We start from the raw sequence: 12,587 nt of genomic DNA, 5'->3' as shown, positions 1-12,587 counted from the left end.
CACCCCCTCAACCACAATCACCCCTCCACCTCCACAATCACCCCCTCCACAATCACCCCTCCATAACTCCTCAATCACACCCTCAACCACCCCCTCCATAATCAACCCCTCAATCACACCCTCAACCACCCCCTCCATAAGCACCCCCCCAACCACACCCTCAACCACCTCCACAATCACCCCCACAACCACCTCCACAATCACCCCCACAATCACCTCCACACTTACCGTCCAGCGCTTCCCTGTCACTGATGTGCTGCAGGTTGAACGCAGTGTCCTCACGGCCCAGCTCCCCGGTCGTTCTGTACGCCTCGTCGACCCTTAAACCTGAACGGCCCCGCCTTGTCTTCGGACTCCCGGCCACACAACACGACGCAGTGTTCCCCATGACCGGCCGCCGCCGCAGCCGAGCCCCGGCGATTCGAGCGCCTCAGGCCTAGTCCTTGCAATCCGCTACCGCTGCATACCGCGCGGCCCACAACCCACGAGCTCGACAGGAAAACGGACACGCCGGCCACACACGTTTTCGCGGAAGACCTCAAACGTCGCACGACCCCGAACGGACGATAACGCTACACCACGAACCCTTTCCGGGAGGAATACATCAGTCGGTTACCGGCACTTTGTTCAAGTCCAATGCATCGCAAGTCCGACGACGCGCCATTTGGCTTTCCTCTAAATACAACACTCTCCGTATCGCGCCGATAAATTGTAATAATACGGCGCACTTTCATGTTTTCATACTTCGGTTTATAATAAAAATTAAAATTAAAAAAAAAAAAAAAAAATTTTAAACCGTACACCACCCGAGGAGGCCACGGCTCTCACACCGCCCGGAGCATGCCCCACGAGGAAAGGAATACTTATTGAAAAAATACGAAATAAGTAAAAGCGCAGAAACATCACGACAACGAGGTAATGTGTGGGGAACAAAATTAACTTACTCTGTCTGACCAACAACAAATAACGCATTCAAAAATTTGACCCCGCACATTCTCACGTGAGCAGGGACGGATGAATCAAGGATCATCATGCGTCTCGATAAAATGTACTCAGACTTTAATATTTTACAACAAGTTAACGAAGCAGCAGAACAAAGGGCGGATGGAGCGGTACGAATATATCTAACGGATGGCGTCAGCGAATCATGGAATGATCAGTCAACGATTTCCCGTAAGACGGCGCAGAACGACAAGATTGGATCGTCTTCGACATATCAAGTCTTGATACATTTTGAGACGAGCAGAGTACCCGACCAACAGGGGCGATGTTGTTCCAAGCGTGCAACACGTTCTTCTGACGCGTACCTTTATTTGGGCGGTGTATAGGCAACTGAGAACTCTGTGTCGGAAAACAAACAAGCGAAAATGAGCTAAGATCCTCGTCCTCTTAATGATGACGTCATAAAAACGAATATGACGTCATTGTGATGTATCAGGTTGGCGATAAATTATCTGTGCTAATGCCCGGCTTGATTCCCGCAAACAAAATTCAAACAGCTTTCCTAGTTTCGGAGATAATGCTATAGGCGATTTCCATTAGCGGAGATATTATGACGTCAACTTTTTTTCACGGAAGAATTTCCAAAATCGGAGATGGTTAATGCCTGCACGTGGGCTTTCTGCATATACATGGCAAGTTTGACGAAGATCCGATGAAAACTCTGGGTTGTGAAAGAAAAAAATGTCAAAAAATAGGAATGACGTCATAAAAATTGATATGACGTCATAGTGATGCATCATATGTGCGGTAATTCATCTCTGCAAACGCCCTGTTCGATTCCCGCAAACAGAATTCAAAAACGTTGCCAAGTTTCGGAGATAATTTTTTAGGCTATTTCCATTAGCAGAGATATTATGACGTCAACTTTTTTTCGAGGAAGAATTTCCAAAATCGGAGATGGTTACTGCCTGCGCGTGGGCTTTCTGCATATACATGGCAAGTTTCACGAAAATCCGATGAAAACTCTGGGTTGTGAAACAAAAAAAATGTCAAAAAATAGGAATGACGTCATAAAAATTGATATGACGTCATAGTGATGTATCGTATGTGCGGTAATTCATCTCTGCTAATACCCTGTACTGTTCGATTCCCGCAAACAGAATTCAAAAAGCTTGCCTAGTTTCGGAGATAATTGTTTCGGCGATTTCCATTAGCGGAGATATTTTGACGTCATAACTTTTTTTCTCGGAGGAATTTTCTAAATCGGAGATGGTTACTGTCTGCGCAGGGTATTTTTACATAATTATATATGCCAAGTTTCAGGAAGTTTCTATGAAAACTGTTGGCTGTGAAACAAAAAAGTCCACAAGAAGAAGATGAAGAACAATGTGAGTCAGACTTAAGAGATCCTCCACAAGGATCTAAAAACACCCCGATCCATTAATTTGGGTCATGCTCATCCTATACAGCAAATCTGTATGTAATAAGCCCAGATTTGGAAGAGTAGCGTGACAAACAAACAAATGAAATTGCTCGTTGAGCAAGGAATTGCCAGAATAACTGTCATATCTCCATGATCTCTGAAAAAAACGAAAACCTGGAGTTGGATCTTTCAAGGTCACCAGATTTGCCTTGACCTTGTGACTTCAAATAGTGACAAGCTGTTCATGCGTGAGATGAAACCTCCCTGGAATGAAACCAATAACAACGAATTTACAACACTTGAACTTTGTTGCCATGGTAACCGGAAGTGGCTAAACCAAATTTCATCATTTTTGGCATATAAAGGACACTCATACCAAGATACCACATGCCAAATTGGAAGTCAATCGGGATCGAAATGGCGTTTTTATTGCAATTTGAAAGTTTTGACCGACCCCCTGACATTCGACCCCCAACCGCTATGAAGGGTGTTGGTGTGACACCCCAATGAGACATATGGTTGGATGCAGAATTGGAAGATGCACATTGTGGATTTGGTTTGAAGTCGATACGACCATTTTAGCGGACGTTATTGCGAAAATAATAATTTCGGTTTTTCGGTGACCTTGACCTTGACCTTTGACCTAGATTCACCAAAAATGACAAGCGTCTAAGGTGGACCATCGCCGACGTCTGTACCCAGTTTGGTCATGATCGCTGAAACGGTGTGGCTGCTACAGGGTAAACAAACACACAAACAGACAGACAGACAGACACACAGAATGACACACACAACCGACCAACATAATTGTCAAAATCCGAAGGATTCCGGCAATTAACAAACACCCACCAGTCCGTGAATTATAGTGAGAGTGATAAAGGATAGTATGTATTAAACAAATTAAATACCAGACCTTTTCAAACGTATCATTTACCTCGATAAAAGAATATCTATGCTAATAAATGTCAGAGAGTGTTGGAGTGCGTGTGTCATCGATAATTCCAAAACCATGAAACCTACGGACCCCAAACTTTGCAGACGACGAAGGGAACTCCAAGGAAGTGCATGAATTTAAATTGGGTGTTTGGTTAAATTCAAACATCCCTTTTTGAAAATAATTAACGGTTTACCTCCATGATTGGATTATCCTTGGTCAGCGCCAATTCGCCTCGCAGGAGTCTTAATTTGGCCGAATCGAACAAGCTTCGCCCTGGAAACTCGATCTACACTCACAGACTAATTAAAGTATATAATCAAAATATTATCTCGTGTTTGAGAATCGCATCTGGTGGACTAAATAACTGTCGAAATCGGAGTGAAATCTGAATTTTTTTTTTTAACGAATTTAGTGATTTTTACAACTAAGTGTATTTATTTAAACAAAGCATTAAACTTAACTTTTTTCGACTGTTCGAGTGATTATGTTCAGTGAAGAAAAGATTAAGAAACATGTAGAAAGTGAAACTTCATTGAGTGCAACGTTGCGCTCGCTAAACCTGCTTTCGCAATACATGACTATACGGACCACAGGGCACAGGGGGTCCATTCGTTGTTTTTCGACACAACTACGGAGGCTGTTTACTTTTTACCGTTTTGTGTGTGATATGCTTTCATGACAAAATATTAATATAAATGTACTAATAGTTGCTGCAATATATCAATAATATAATCGACAGCTGCAGTATTTCAAAACGAAGAGGAAAATTAAGACAGCACAACACGAACGAGGTACAAATGACTCTCCGTGAGGTGTGTGCTCAGTGTGCATGTGAAGAGGTTGGAGGAACGCGTATGGGGGTAGAATTGATTCGTGTCATTGCCGTTTCAGCATGTTTTATCACCCTGGTAATGCCCTGGTACGCTGCCTACCCGACCCTCACGCTTCCTTCTCTTGCCCATACGGTGCCTCCCTTCCCCCTCTCCTCACACTGCCTTCCACTCCCCTCACCCTGCCTTCCCCCTCTCCTCTCACTGCCTTCCCTTCCATCTCCTCTCTCTGACTTCTCTTCCATCCTTTCACGTGTCCTTCTGCCAACTACCATACCCCCTCCACCACCATACAACTCTCTGGAAGTTGAGGAGAGGAAGGGGTGTCAAAGATTGTGCGAATCCAACAGGCACGAACACTGGCGCAGCTTTTTTGACAATTGAAGGAAAACGCCCTTCCTTCCCTTCCCCTTCCCTCAGTTTACCTCCTCCAAAAGCCCTCCACTACTCATAGACGTCTCTGGGCAGTGTCTGGGCGTTGTTTTGTATGATCCGTTTGAATGTGCTGTTTGAACGTACCCAATTTCGTTCAATGCTGCACTAATGCCACATAAAGGGACCATTCCCCACACCCCCACCCCAACTTTCCCTCATATCCTCATATCAAACGCATGTCCAGACCACCCCCTTCCCCTCCCCGCTAGGCCACTCTCTTCCCCATCCTCCTCGCTCATTCCCCCCTCCCAGAGTGGATAGCAACGTGTGGAGAGGCCTCACTCTCTCTCCCCTCCCTTACTCACTCTCCCCCATTTCTTGCTCCCCCTCCCTTCCTCACTCTCCCAACCATTACTCGCTCCCCCCCTCCCCCGACTTAATATACCCTTCTGCAAAGTGACAGGTTGTATTTGCTAGTCATCAAAATATATATTGATATACATATACTAGCCGAAACACCGTCACAGACGGATTCCGTTCCATGAGCCCAGTATGACAACCAGTGGCGGCTCTTGTGAGAGCCGAATCCCAGTCGATGTACTCCATGGCCTTACCTAATGAGGCCTACACAACGTCCTTGTACACGACATTTTTGGTGTACACTACTCCTTGTGAAGAAGTCTTCTGATTTGTGCACGTGTCTACTTTGATGTACAAACACCGTGTCAAAACTTCTCAGGTCACTACCGAGAAAAACGTGACGCGACTGCTAGAAGGAGCACAAAATTGGTCCTTCAGTGTTAATGAATAGATACAATGTTTCTTGTTACATTTTTTGTGTCAAATTCACATTCTGAGGTAGTCAGCATGTGCAGAAGAGGGTTTTACATTGCAAACGCTATTTTCGAGGAGTGGAATTACACCTCTGAGCAGTGACGGTGTGTCGACGATAGACGTAATGACGTCAACGAATGACTGATGATGTCATGACGTCCTTACGCCTGTCAGCGGTGTCGTCACACGTCGCCATGTAAACTAATGTAAAACGAAAAGTGTTTGTTCTGCTTCAGTGTTGAAGGTTCACTATTGCCACTATGTGTGATGCACTCATAGAGGTACGAAGTTTCTTTCAGTCCAGGTCACAGTACCGAGTAAAACGTGACGCGACCGCGAGGAGGATCACAAAATTGGTCCTTCAGTATTCAGGTCAGGTATGGGAGCATGTGCCAGAACAGCACGTCGCTGCGTCCACTTTCCGCCGGTACTCCAGGGGCCTCCGTCTGGCCATCCCCCAGGCAGATGCCAGGCCCATACCCATCTCCTTGAGATGATGGTCAACCTGCTGCAACCACGAGGAACGTGGTCAGCCCACTGGCCTCCTCCACTGATGAGACTCCCGCACTGAGAGAATCTGGTGAGCAGGATCAGCGTCAGGAAAACGAGCCACATGTCCATACAGCCACATGTCCAACGAGCTTTCAGTATTAATATATATATATATATATATATATATATATATATATATATATATATATATATATATATATATATATATATATATATATATATATATATATATTGTTACGGTTCTCGGAACCATATGCACACAACATACAGTTGTCCTGAGTCAGTTATTCCATTATTCCAGACATGCGCGGCGTAGGAGGGCCAAACTAGCATCTGGCCGAAACCCCGCCCAGAAAGGCGGACCACATGAAGGCCCAGTCCAATCGGATGCTCGGATCGGACGATGACATCTGTTTCGCCATGGCTCCTCCCCGAGCTCCGTGATCTATAAAGTACCTGGGATTGACAACCCACCCATTCGCCAACTGGCTTCTCCCCTTCATCACCGCCTTGCCACTGACTCCGCCCATTGCTCCAGACTCCGCCTCCTGACTCCGCCCAAAGTCCTTCTTTCACGCCTGTCGGCGCGCCATCTCCCTGGATCGACAATTCGTGGCTCGAAGTACCACGAAGCAGAAAACGAAGCGCCAGCTGTCAGGGAGGTATCACCCAGCGGAGTATCCCCCCATACCGTATTGATGGCGCGGTCGGGCAATCGTGCAAAGTATTGAGAGAGCATTAGCCTCATCTCCTCTCCTCTTTTTTCTCTTAATGAACTCCTCTACATTGGTGTGTGTGTGTGTGTGTGTGTGTGTGTGTGTGTGTGTGTGTGTGTGTGTGTGTGTGTGTGTGTGTGTGTGTGTGTGTGTGTGTGTGTGTGTGTGTGTGTGTGTGTGTGTGTGTGTGTGTGGGTCATGGTGCCTGTCCTCGCTTAAGTTAACATTGTACAAGAATTATATCGGGATAACTCTGCTCTGTGTCTGCTTTTGTAAGTTTCTTGTATTATTGCTGCACTTTTCACATTTCTTCCTATTTTTGCTTACAGACAACAATAAACAACATTCACTGTGCCACATATCTTTCCTCGTCTGCCTGTTAATAAATCCTTTGTATAAATGTTCCCAGCTCGTTTGTCTTTTCTTTCATTGATCCACATGGTCCGTATCCTAACCTAGCCGGGACTTTATCCCCAACAATCCGTTCCTTTTAGCCGGTACGTCCTTGGCAGTGTCGCTCGGCTGCATCTGATCCATAAAGTGATCCGGTTCGGACAAGGCATACAGAGGGCGTCCCCTGGTAATTAGGTCACGTGATTAATTAGGTAACCCGGTTAACCCATAGACTGAGGACCCAAGGTCACATGGTTGAGTTATTGGCATTCATGGTCGGTTAGCGACCCACCGCGTCACGGAATTATGCGTGTGTGCGATGTCCTGCAATTCTGGGGAGTCTGGTGGGAACCTGAGATAGCTCCCCCCCCCCCCGGTGGTCTTCTCACCCGACCCCCGGCCTGCAACAATATATTGTTACGGACTCAGGGTTCAAGACTTGTCACGAGCGGAAGCACTCGGGTGCCTCCCGAACGCCCAGTCCTGAGGCCGCCAGGCACAGATAACTCCGTGCAGCAGCAGGGTGCTAAGCAACCACGAACGCCAATTAGCACTGCCAATCCTGGTGGGGTTACACTACCTCGTGTGATACCTTATCTCTGGACAGCTGAACCAAGCGGGGTCTCGTGCCCTCAGCGCACACCTGGATTACTGCTGAGAGATACAGTAAGTGTGCACTGGCTAATGAGAAAATTAGTGGGGCAGAACTTCCCGGCTAAACTAACATGCGGACCATGCTGGAACACTGAATGAAAAGACATAACGAGCTGAGTATACTTATAATATACCGGCAGCCCAGAGGGTTTTGATCATACAAACAAGGTACCAATATCTGAGTACAGGGGGTTTTCGGGAGTAACCTGACATATGCAGATGTGGATTTCTGCCAGGCACCACCCGCTGCGTGTGGCCCCTGGGGACCCTCAAAGTGGCCCTTAAAATGGGCTAGATCAAATATTGGAGGTACCAGTTAAAACCAGGTTTAAATGAACAAGTACCTACCCCAGAGTGTAGAATGGCCCATGCAAGAAAAAATGTTCGCTGCATAAGGGTCGCCAGAAGCCCAAAAAGGGTCCAAAAATTTGGGCTTGATCAAACATTGGAGGTACCAGTTAAGACAGGTTTAAATGAACAAGTACACCCCCCAGAGTGTAGAATGGCCCATGCAAGAAACTTTGTCCGCTGCGTTGACCCTACCAGAAACCCCTTAAGTTGACCCTTTCGAAGAACTTGAGCAAGATCAAACATTGGCGGTACCACTTAAAACCAGGTTTAAATTAACAAGTACACTCCACCAAGTATAGAATTCCCCATGCCAGACAAATTGTCCACTGCGTTGGCCCTACCAGACACCCCTAATGTTGGCTTTTTGGGAGACTATGTGGAGGTCAAACGTAAAGGCCCTGAACTGTATTCTAGGTTGGTAAAATAATGACAAAACCCCTACCTTTTTATTGTATTCTTTATTGTAATAAAAATCCACATGCAAAAGGTTAACCTTTTGAATGCTCGGGAGCCAGACTAGTACCACAAAAGCCTCGTAGCATGGTGGGTTAGTCGGTTGACCCACAATCCAGAGGTCCGGGTTCAAATCCCAGCGGTGTCAATCCGGGAGTTTTCGCTTTGTAACGCGAAAATAAGCGGAGGTGTGTCCTTGGGCAAGGGACTTTACTTCACACTGCCTCTCCCCACCCAGGGACAGTGAAAGTATCTCGATGTAATGAATGCTCAGCACCAGCGCTGAAATCACCAGCGCTGTATGCTCCGTTGAGGGGCTGAGATGGTATTCGGAATGAACAGTTCCTGCCAGGGGTAATGATGATGATGTAAAGTGCGCTGAGACGTATGTGTAGTGTGCTATATAAGAAATCACATTATTATTACAAAAGGATTTCCTATGGTGGATTTACTTTAAGACAAAGTTAGAAGACTGGGTGAAAAGACAAGAAAATTGGAACTGCTGCATCTTTCAGTGAAGCTCAAAAGGTACAGAACCAGGAATGGGAAGTGGGCACCACCTCGCTACATGTTCTTGTACCTACATGGCTTGAAGACAAATCAACGGACTCATACCAGGACAGGAGACATCTGGTTCAAGGCCCGGTCACACCTTGACGTTTTAGCCAGCGATGGCAACGTATTAAAATGTATGTAAAACGCTGACTTTCGTTGAACTTTTGATGTTTTTTTTTAAAGATTCGGACGTATTCATAGCGACTTGGTCTTATGTATAACGCATTGGTAACGGACACAGAACGTTTCGTTGTGTTATAGATAACTTATACCAACGAATGCTGAACCTGTTGTCAGCCTACACAACCGATGCCCAACGATAGTCTAACTTAGGCATAGCACGTTGCACGCATCGCCGACGATGTCGTGACGTAGCCTATTAAAAAGCTGACGCACAACGATTCGAATCATAACTGCCATAGAAATGGAAGTGACAACATCGCGGTCACACCTTGGCGATCTTGCCAGCGTATGCCGACCTCAGAAAAATGTGTCTATAACGTTGGGGCACGTCAAATACGGTATGAGTAAGTTTGGTATACGTGAGTAGAACGCTAAAGTATGCTATCATACGTCGTAGTAAGTAGAGTACGTCACGAAATTTTAAACATGTTCAAAATTTTTGGACGTACTCGGCGTATGACACACGTTCCGCATGTGATGGGGATAAGTTTTACACACGATATGCGGACCCTTACACACGTCCACAAAGGCTACTTATAAGCAACTCATAAGTCGAAACACGTCGCGGTAATGTCTTTTTTACGCGAAACTTATTTCTAACTTATGTTTGACGTGCTTTGAACCAATTCTTTACGTAGTCCCAACACACATCGACGTATGTAGACGTATTCCAATGACGTCTTCCGGTCGACAAAAAAAAATAAATGAACGTGTTTCTAGCTTACAACTGCCATATAAAGACGTGTTCCCAGCGGTTTTGGGAATTGGTATATAAAAATGCTGCTCATAAAAGGGGAACCCAACAGTGTTTTCGAGTCCTTTTTGAGTCGATGTCCATGTCAGCAGTAACAGTATCAGTATCAGTATCAGTATCAGTATTAGTATTAGTATTAGTAGTAGTTTGTTCATGTTGGCAGTTGTAGGTGAGTGTGAGGGGGAGGGTGTGGGTTATGATGGATCGTCCTTGCGTCCGCGTATCCACGGGTAGGAGACATCTTTTCACCATTGTTCGAAGTTCTTCGCGGCTAATTTTTTATGGGGCTTTTTCAACAATGAGCTATAGCTTGTTTTTACGATTTAGGTCTATTCATAACAGGTTGGACAAATGTACAATGAACTAATAATGTGCATAGAGCACTTTGATTACTTATAGATACGATATACCAACGAATAATTATCGTGAAGCCGGCGTTCACAAACTATGCCCAACGATAGCCTAACTTACCCATATTTCTTTTTATCTTTGCCGGTGACGTACACGTCTATACACGCAGCGTATAGATTATACTATACATCTATTATCTATACACGCAGCGGGTGGTGCCTGGCAGAAATCCACATCTGCATATGTCAGGTTACTCCCTAAAACCCCCTGTACTCAGATATTGGTACCTTGTTTGTATGATCTTTGCCGGTGACGTGGGGTTTCCTATTCATAGGCTGCCACTCAACGATTTAAATGGCTGCATCTCCACTATTGAAAGTCGACGCTTGCGCTCAACAATTGGATTTTTTTTTTACACTCAACGACTTTTAAACGGTACCACTCAGCTATTTTCATTGTTTACAATGAACGATTTAAATTGCTGTCACTCGGCTTTGTTTTTTGACGCTGGGGTTTTGAAATTTGAAGCGTTTCTTCTGAACGTGTTAAAACGCTCAAACTCGACTATTTTAAATAGACGCGGCCGATGGACAATTGGAATCATAGCCAAGCTAGACATCGAAGTGTGAACATCCTCGTCATGCCGAAGACAAGTTTGAAGAATGCTGCAAATAAGTGTCCTGGCCGTGGCCGTGGACGCTGACGCAAGGACGATCCATTATACCGACGTCTTTCAGCCTATGAGTAACTTAAAAGTAACGTCTGTCGATGTGTGGCAACGATCGCGTAACGTGCCAACAACACGTTAATCATAGGTTAAAAATAAGTTTCGGGTACGCTAAACATTACCTCGGCGTGTCTCAACTTTGATTAACTTACAAGTAGCATGTGTTGACGTCTGTCAACGATCGCAGACCGTGCATACAACTTGTGGCCAGCGTAGCGGAACGTGTGAGTCATACGCCGGCATACGTCGTGAAATTTCAAGCATGAAAAAATTTGAGGACAACCAAAAAGTACAACGTTTAAAGCCAGCGTACAACGACGTATGGCAGTGTTTTTCAGCGTGCTCTCAATGTTATCAAAACTTACCCATAACGTATTCAACGTGTGCCAGCGTTTTAGAAAAAAAATTCAAAAATCGGCATACATTGGCTAAAACGTCAAGGTGTGACCGAGCCTTAAGGTACAATTAGACCATGGTTAGATTTCACATTCCTACTCTGCATCTTGAACTTGAGACAAGGTTTTAAAACTCAACTCAAGGCTAAATAAGCTCTTTCATTTGAGCCAAAGTTCACGGACAATACCACCATGACCAATATCACCACCATGAAACACAGGATGCTCATATCTCTGTTTCACTCCAAGATAGTTCGGAACTTGAATCATCAGCGTCGTCAAACTCGGTGGCAAGATCTGGCTGGTCACTTTCAGGATCCACAGAACTCTCATCCTCCACTTCCTCTTCCTCAAGAAAATAATTTGGCACGGCAGGTCCCGAGAACCAGTCAGGAGCATAGTATCCATTCTTGTCTTTGCAAACGTAGTTCAGAGGATCCAAACCTTGTCCGGGATGTGCCAAGTCAGCATTGCCCCACACGATGCTAATGAAGTGCGCCCGTCGAGTCTTATGGTTAAGAGTCTTCGCGCAAGGTGGAAGAAGTGCACAGTCAACCTTCTTGATATTGGCCATGCGGTTTTCCTGAAAATAAAAGGTAGACTATAAAAGATATGTTTTTATTAAAGTCGCCTCATTAAAGTCAGCTGTGACTATTTGTAGAAAGTGTTAACTGGTAGGCCTACTTTATCGATTTAAGGCCTTTTTTGTATCTAGTCAATCTATTGACAAAAAAGTTAACAAACATGGCTCCAGTTATACCTGATTCATTTTTCCAGTCACCTGATGCAGTTTTGCATATCTGGCCTCATTGACATCCTTCACGCCACCCTTCATGCCATACAAGGAGCAAACAAACTCTTCTGCTTTCCTCTGGTTTGGTTCCTCTTCAGAAGCCAAACTGCTGAAGAACTGGATGAGTGTTCCTTCTGTGTCTTTCTCGAGAACTTCTAGTGGCTTCACTTTACCCTTTCTGTAGAATGCTGTGGTGAAGTCGCAACCGGTAAATGCGTGAAAACCTGGCATGGCTGCTGCTAGTGAGTCCCTTCTGCTTCGCCTCCAAGACAGTGGCAATGCTGCTGACATCAATATGTCGACGGCCATTCCCCGACCCACAGTCCATGATAATCCGATTGTATGATGTATGACTTGTCAGATGCCTTCCTAACATTCCAAGCAGAATCACCATAACATCGATATCGG

The 12,587-nt window shown here is 45.2% G+C and overlaps 1 protein-coding gene across 3 annotated transcripts in view; it reads right to left on the bottom strand.

The window, feature by feature from the left end:
• The window catches only part of LOC147014253 (cyclin-Y-like), a 71,766-nt gene extending 71,011 nt beyond the window's left edge, over positions 1–755 (bottom strand). The window contains exon 1 of one of the 3 annotated variants that reach the window (XR_015050696.1): positions 229–755. Coding sequence is in view for 2 of the 3 variants with exons in the window: in XM_085852052.1 (XP_085708178.1) it covers positions 229–388 (160 nt within the window). In the remaining variant the exon portion in view is untranslated. The remainder of the gene's footprint in view (positions 1–228) is intronic. The other 2 variants (XM_085852052.1, XM_085852053.1) reach the window with 2 other exon arrangements.
• Between the last annotated feature and the right edge of the window lie 11,832 nt (positions 756–12,587).

Source organism: Eptatretus burgeri, chromosome 13 (genome assembly GCF_056783735.1).
Source record: "Eptatretus burgeri isolate ZD-2024b chromosome 13, Ebu_testis_v1, whole genome shotgun sequence".
In the NCBI taxonomy this organism is placed as follows: Eukaryota; Metazoa; Chordata; class Myxini; order Myxiniformes; family Myxinidae; genus Eptatretus; species Eptatretus burgeri.
This window is presented reverse-complemented; position numbering and strand designations above follow the sequence as displayed.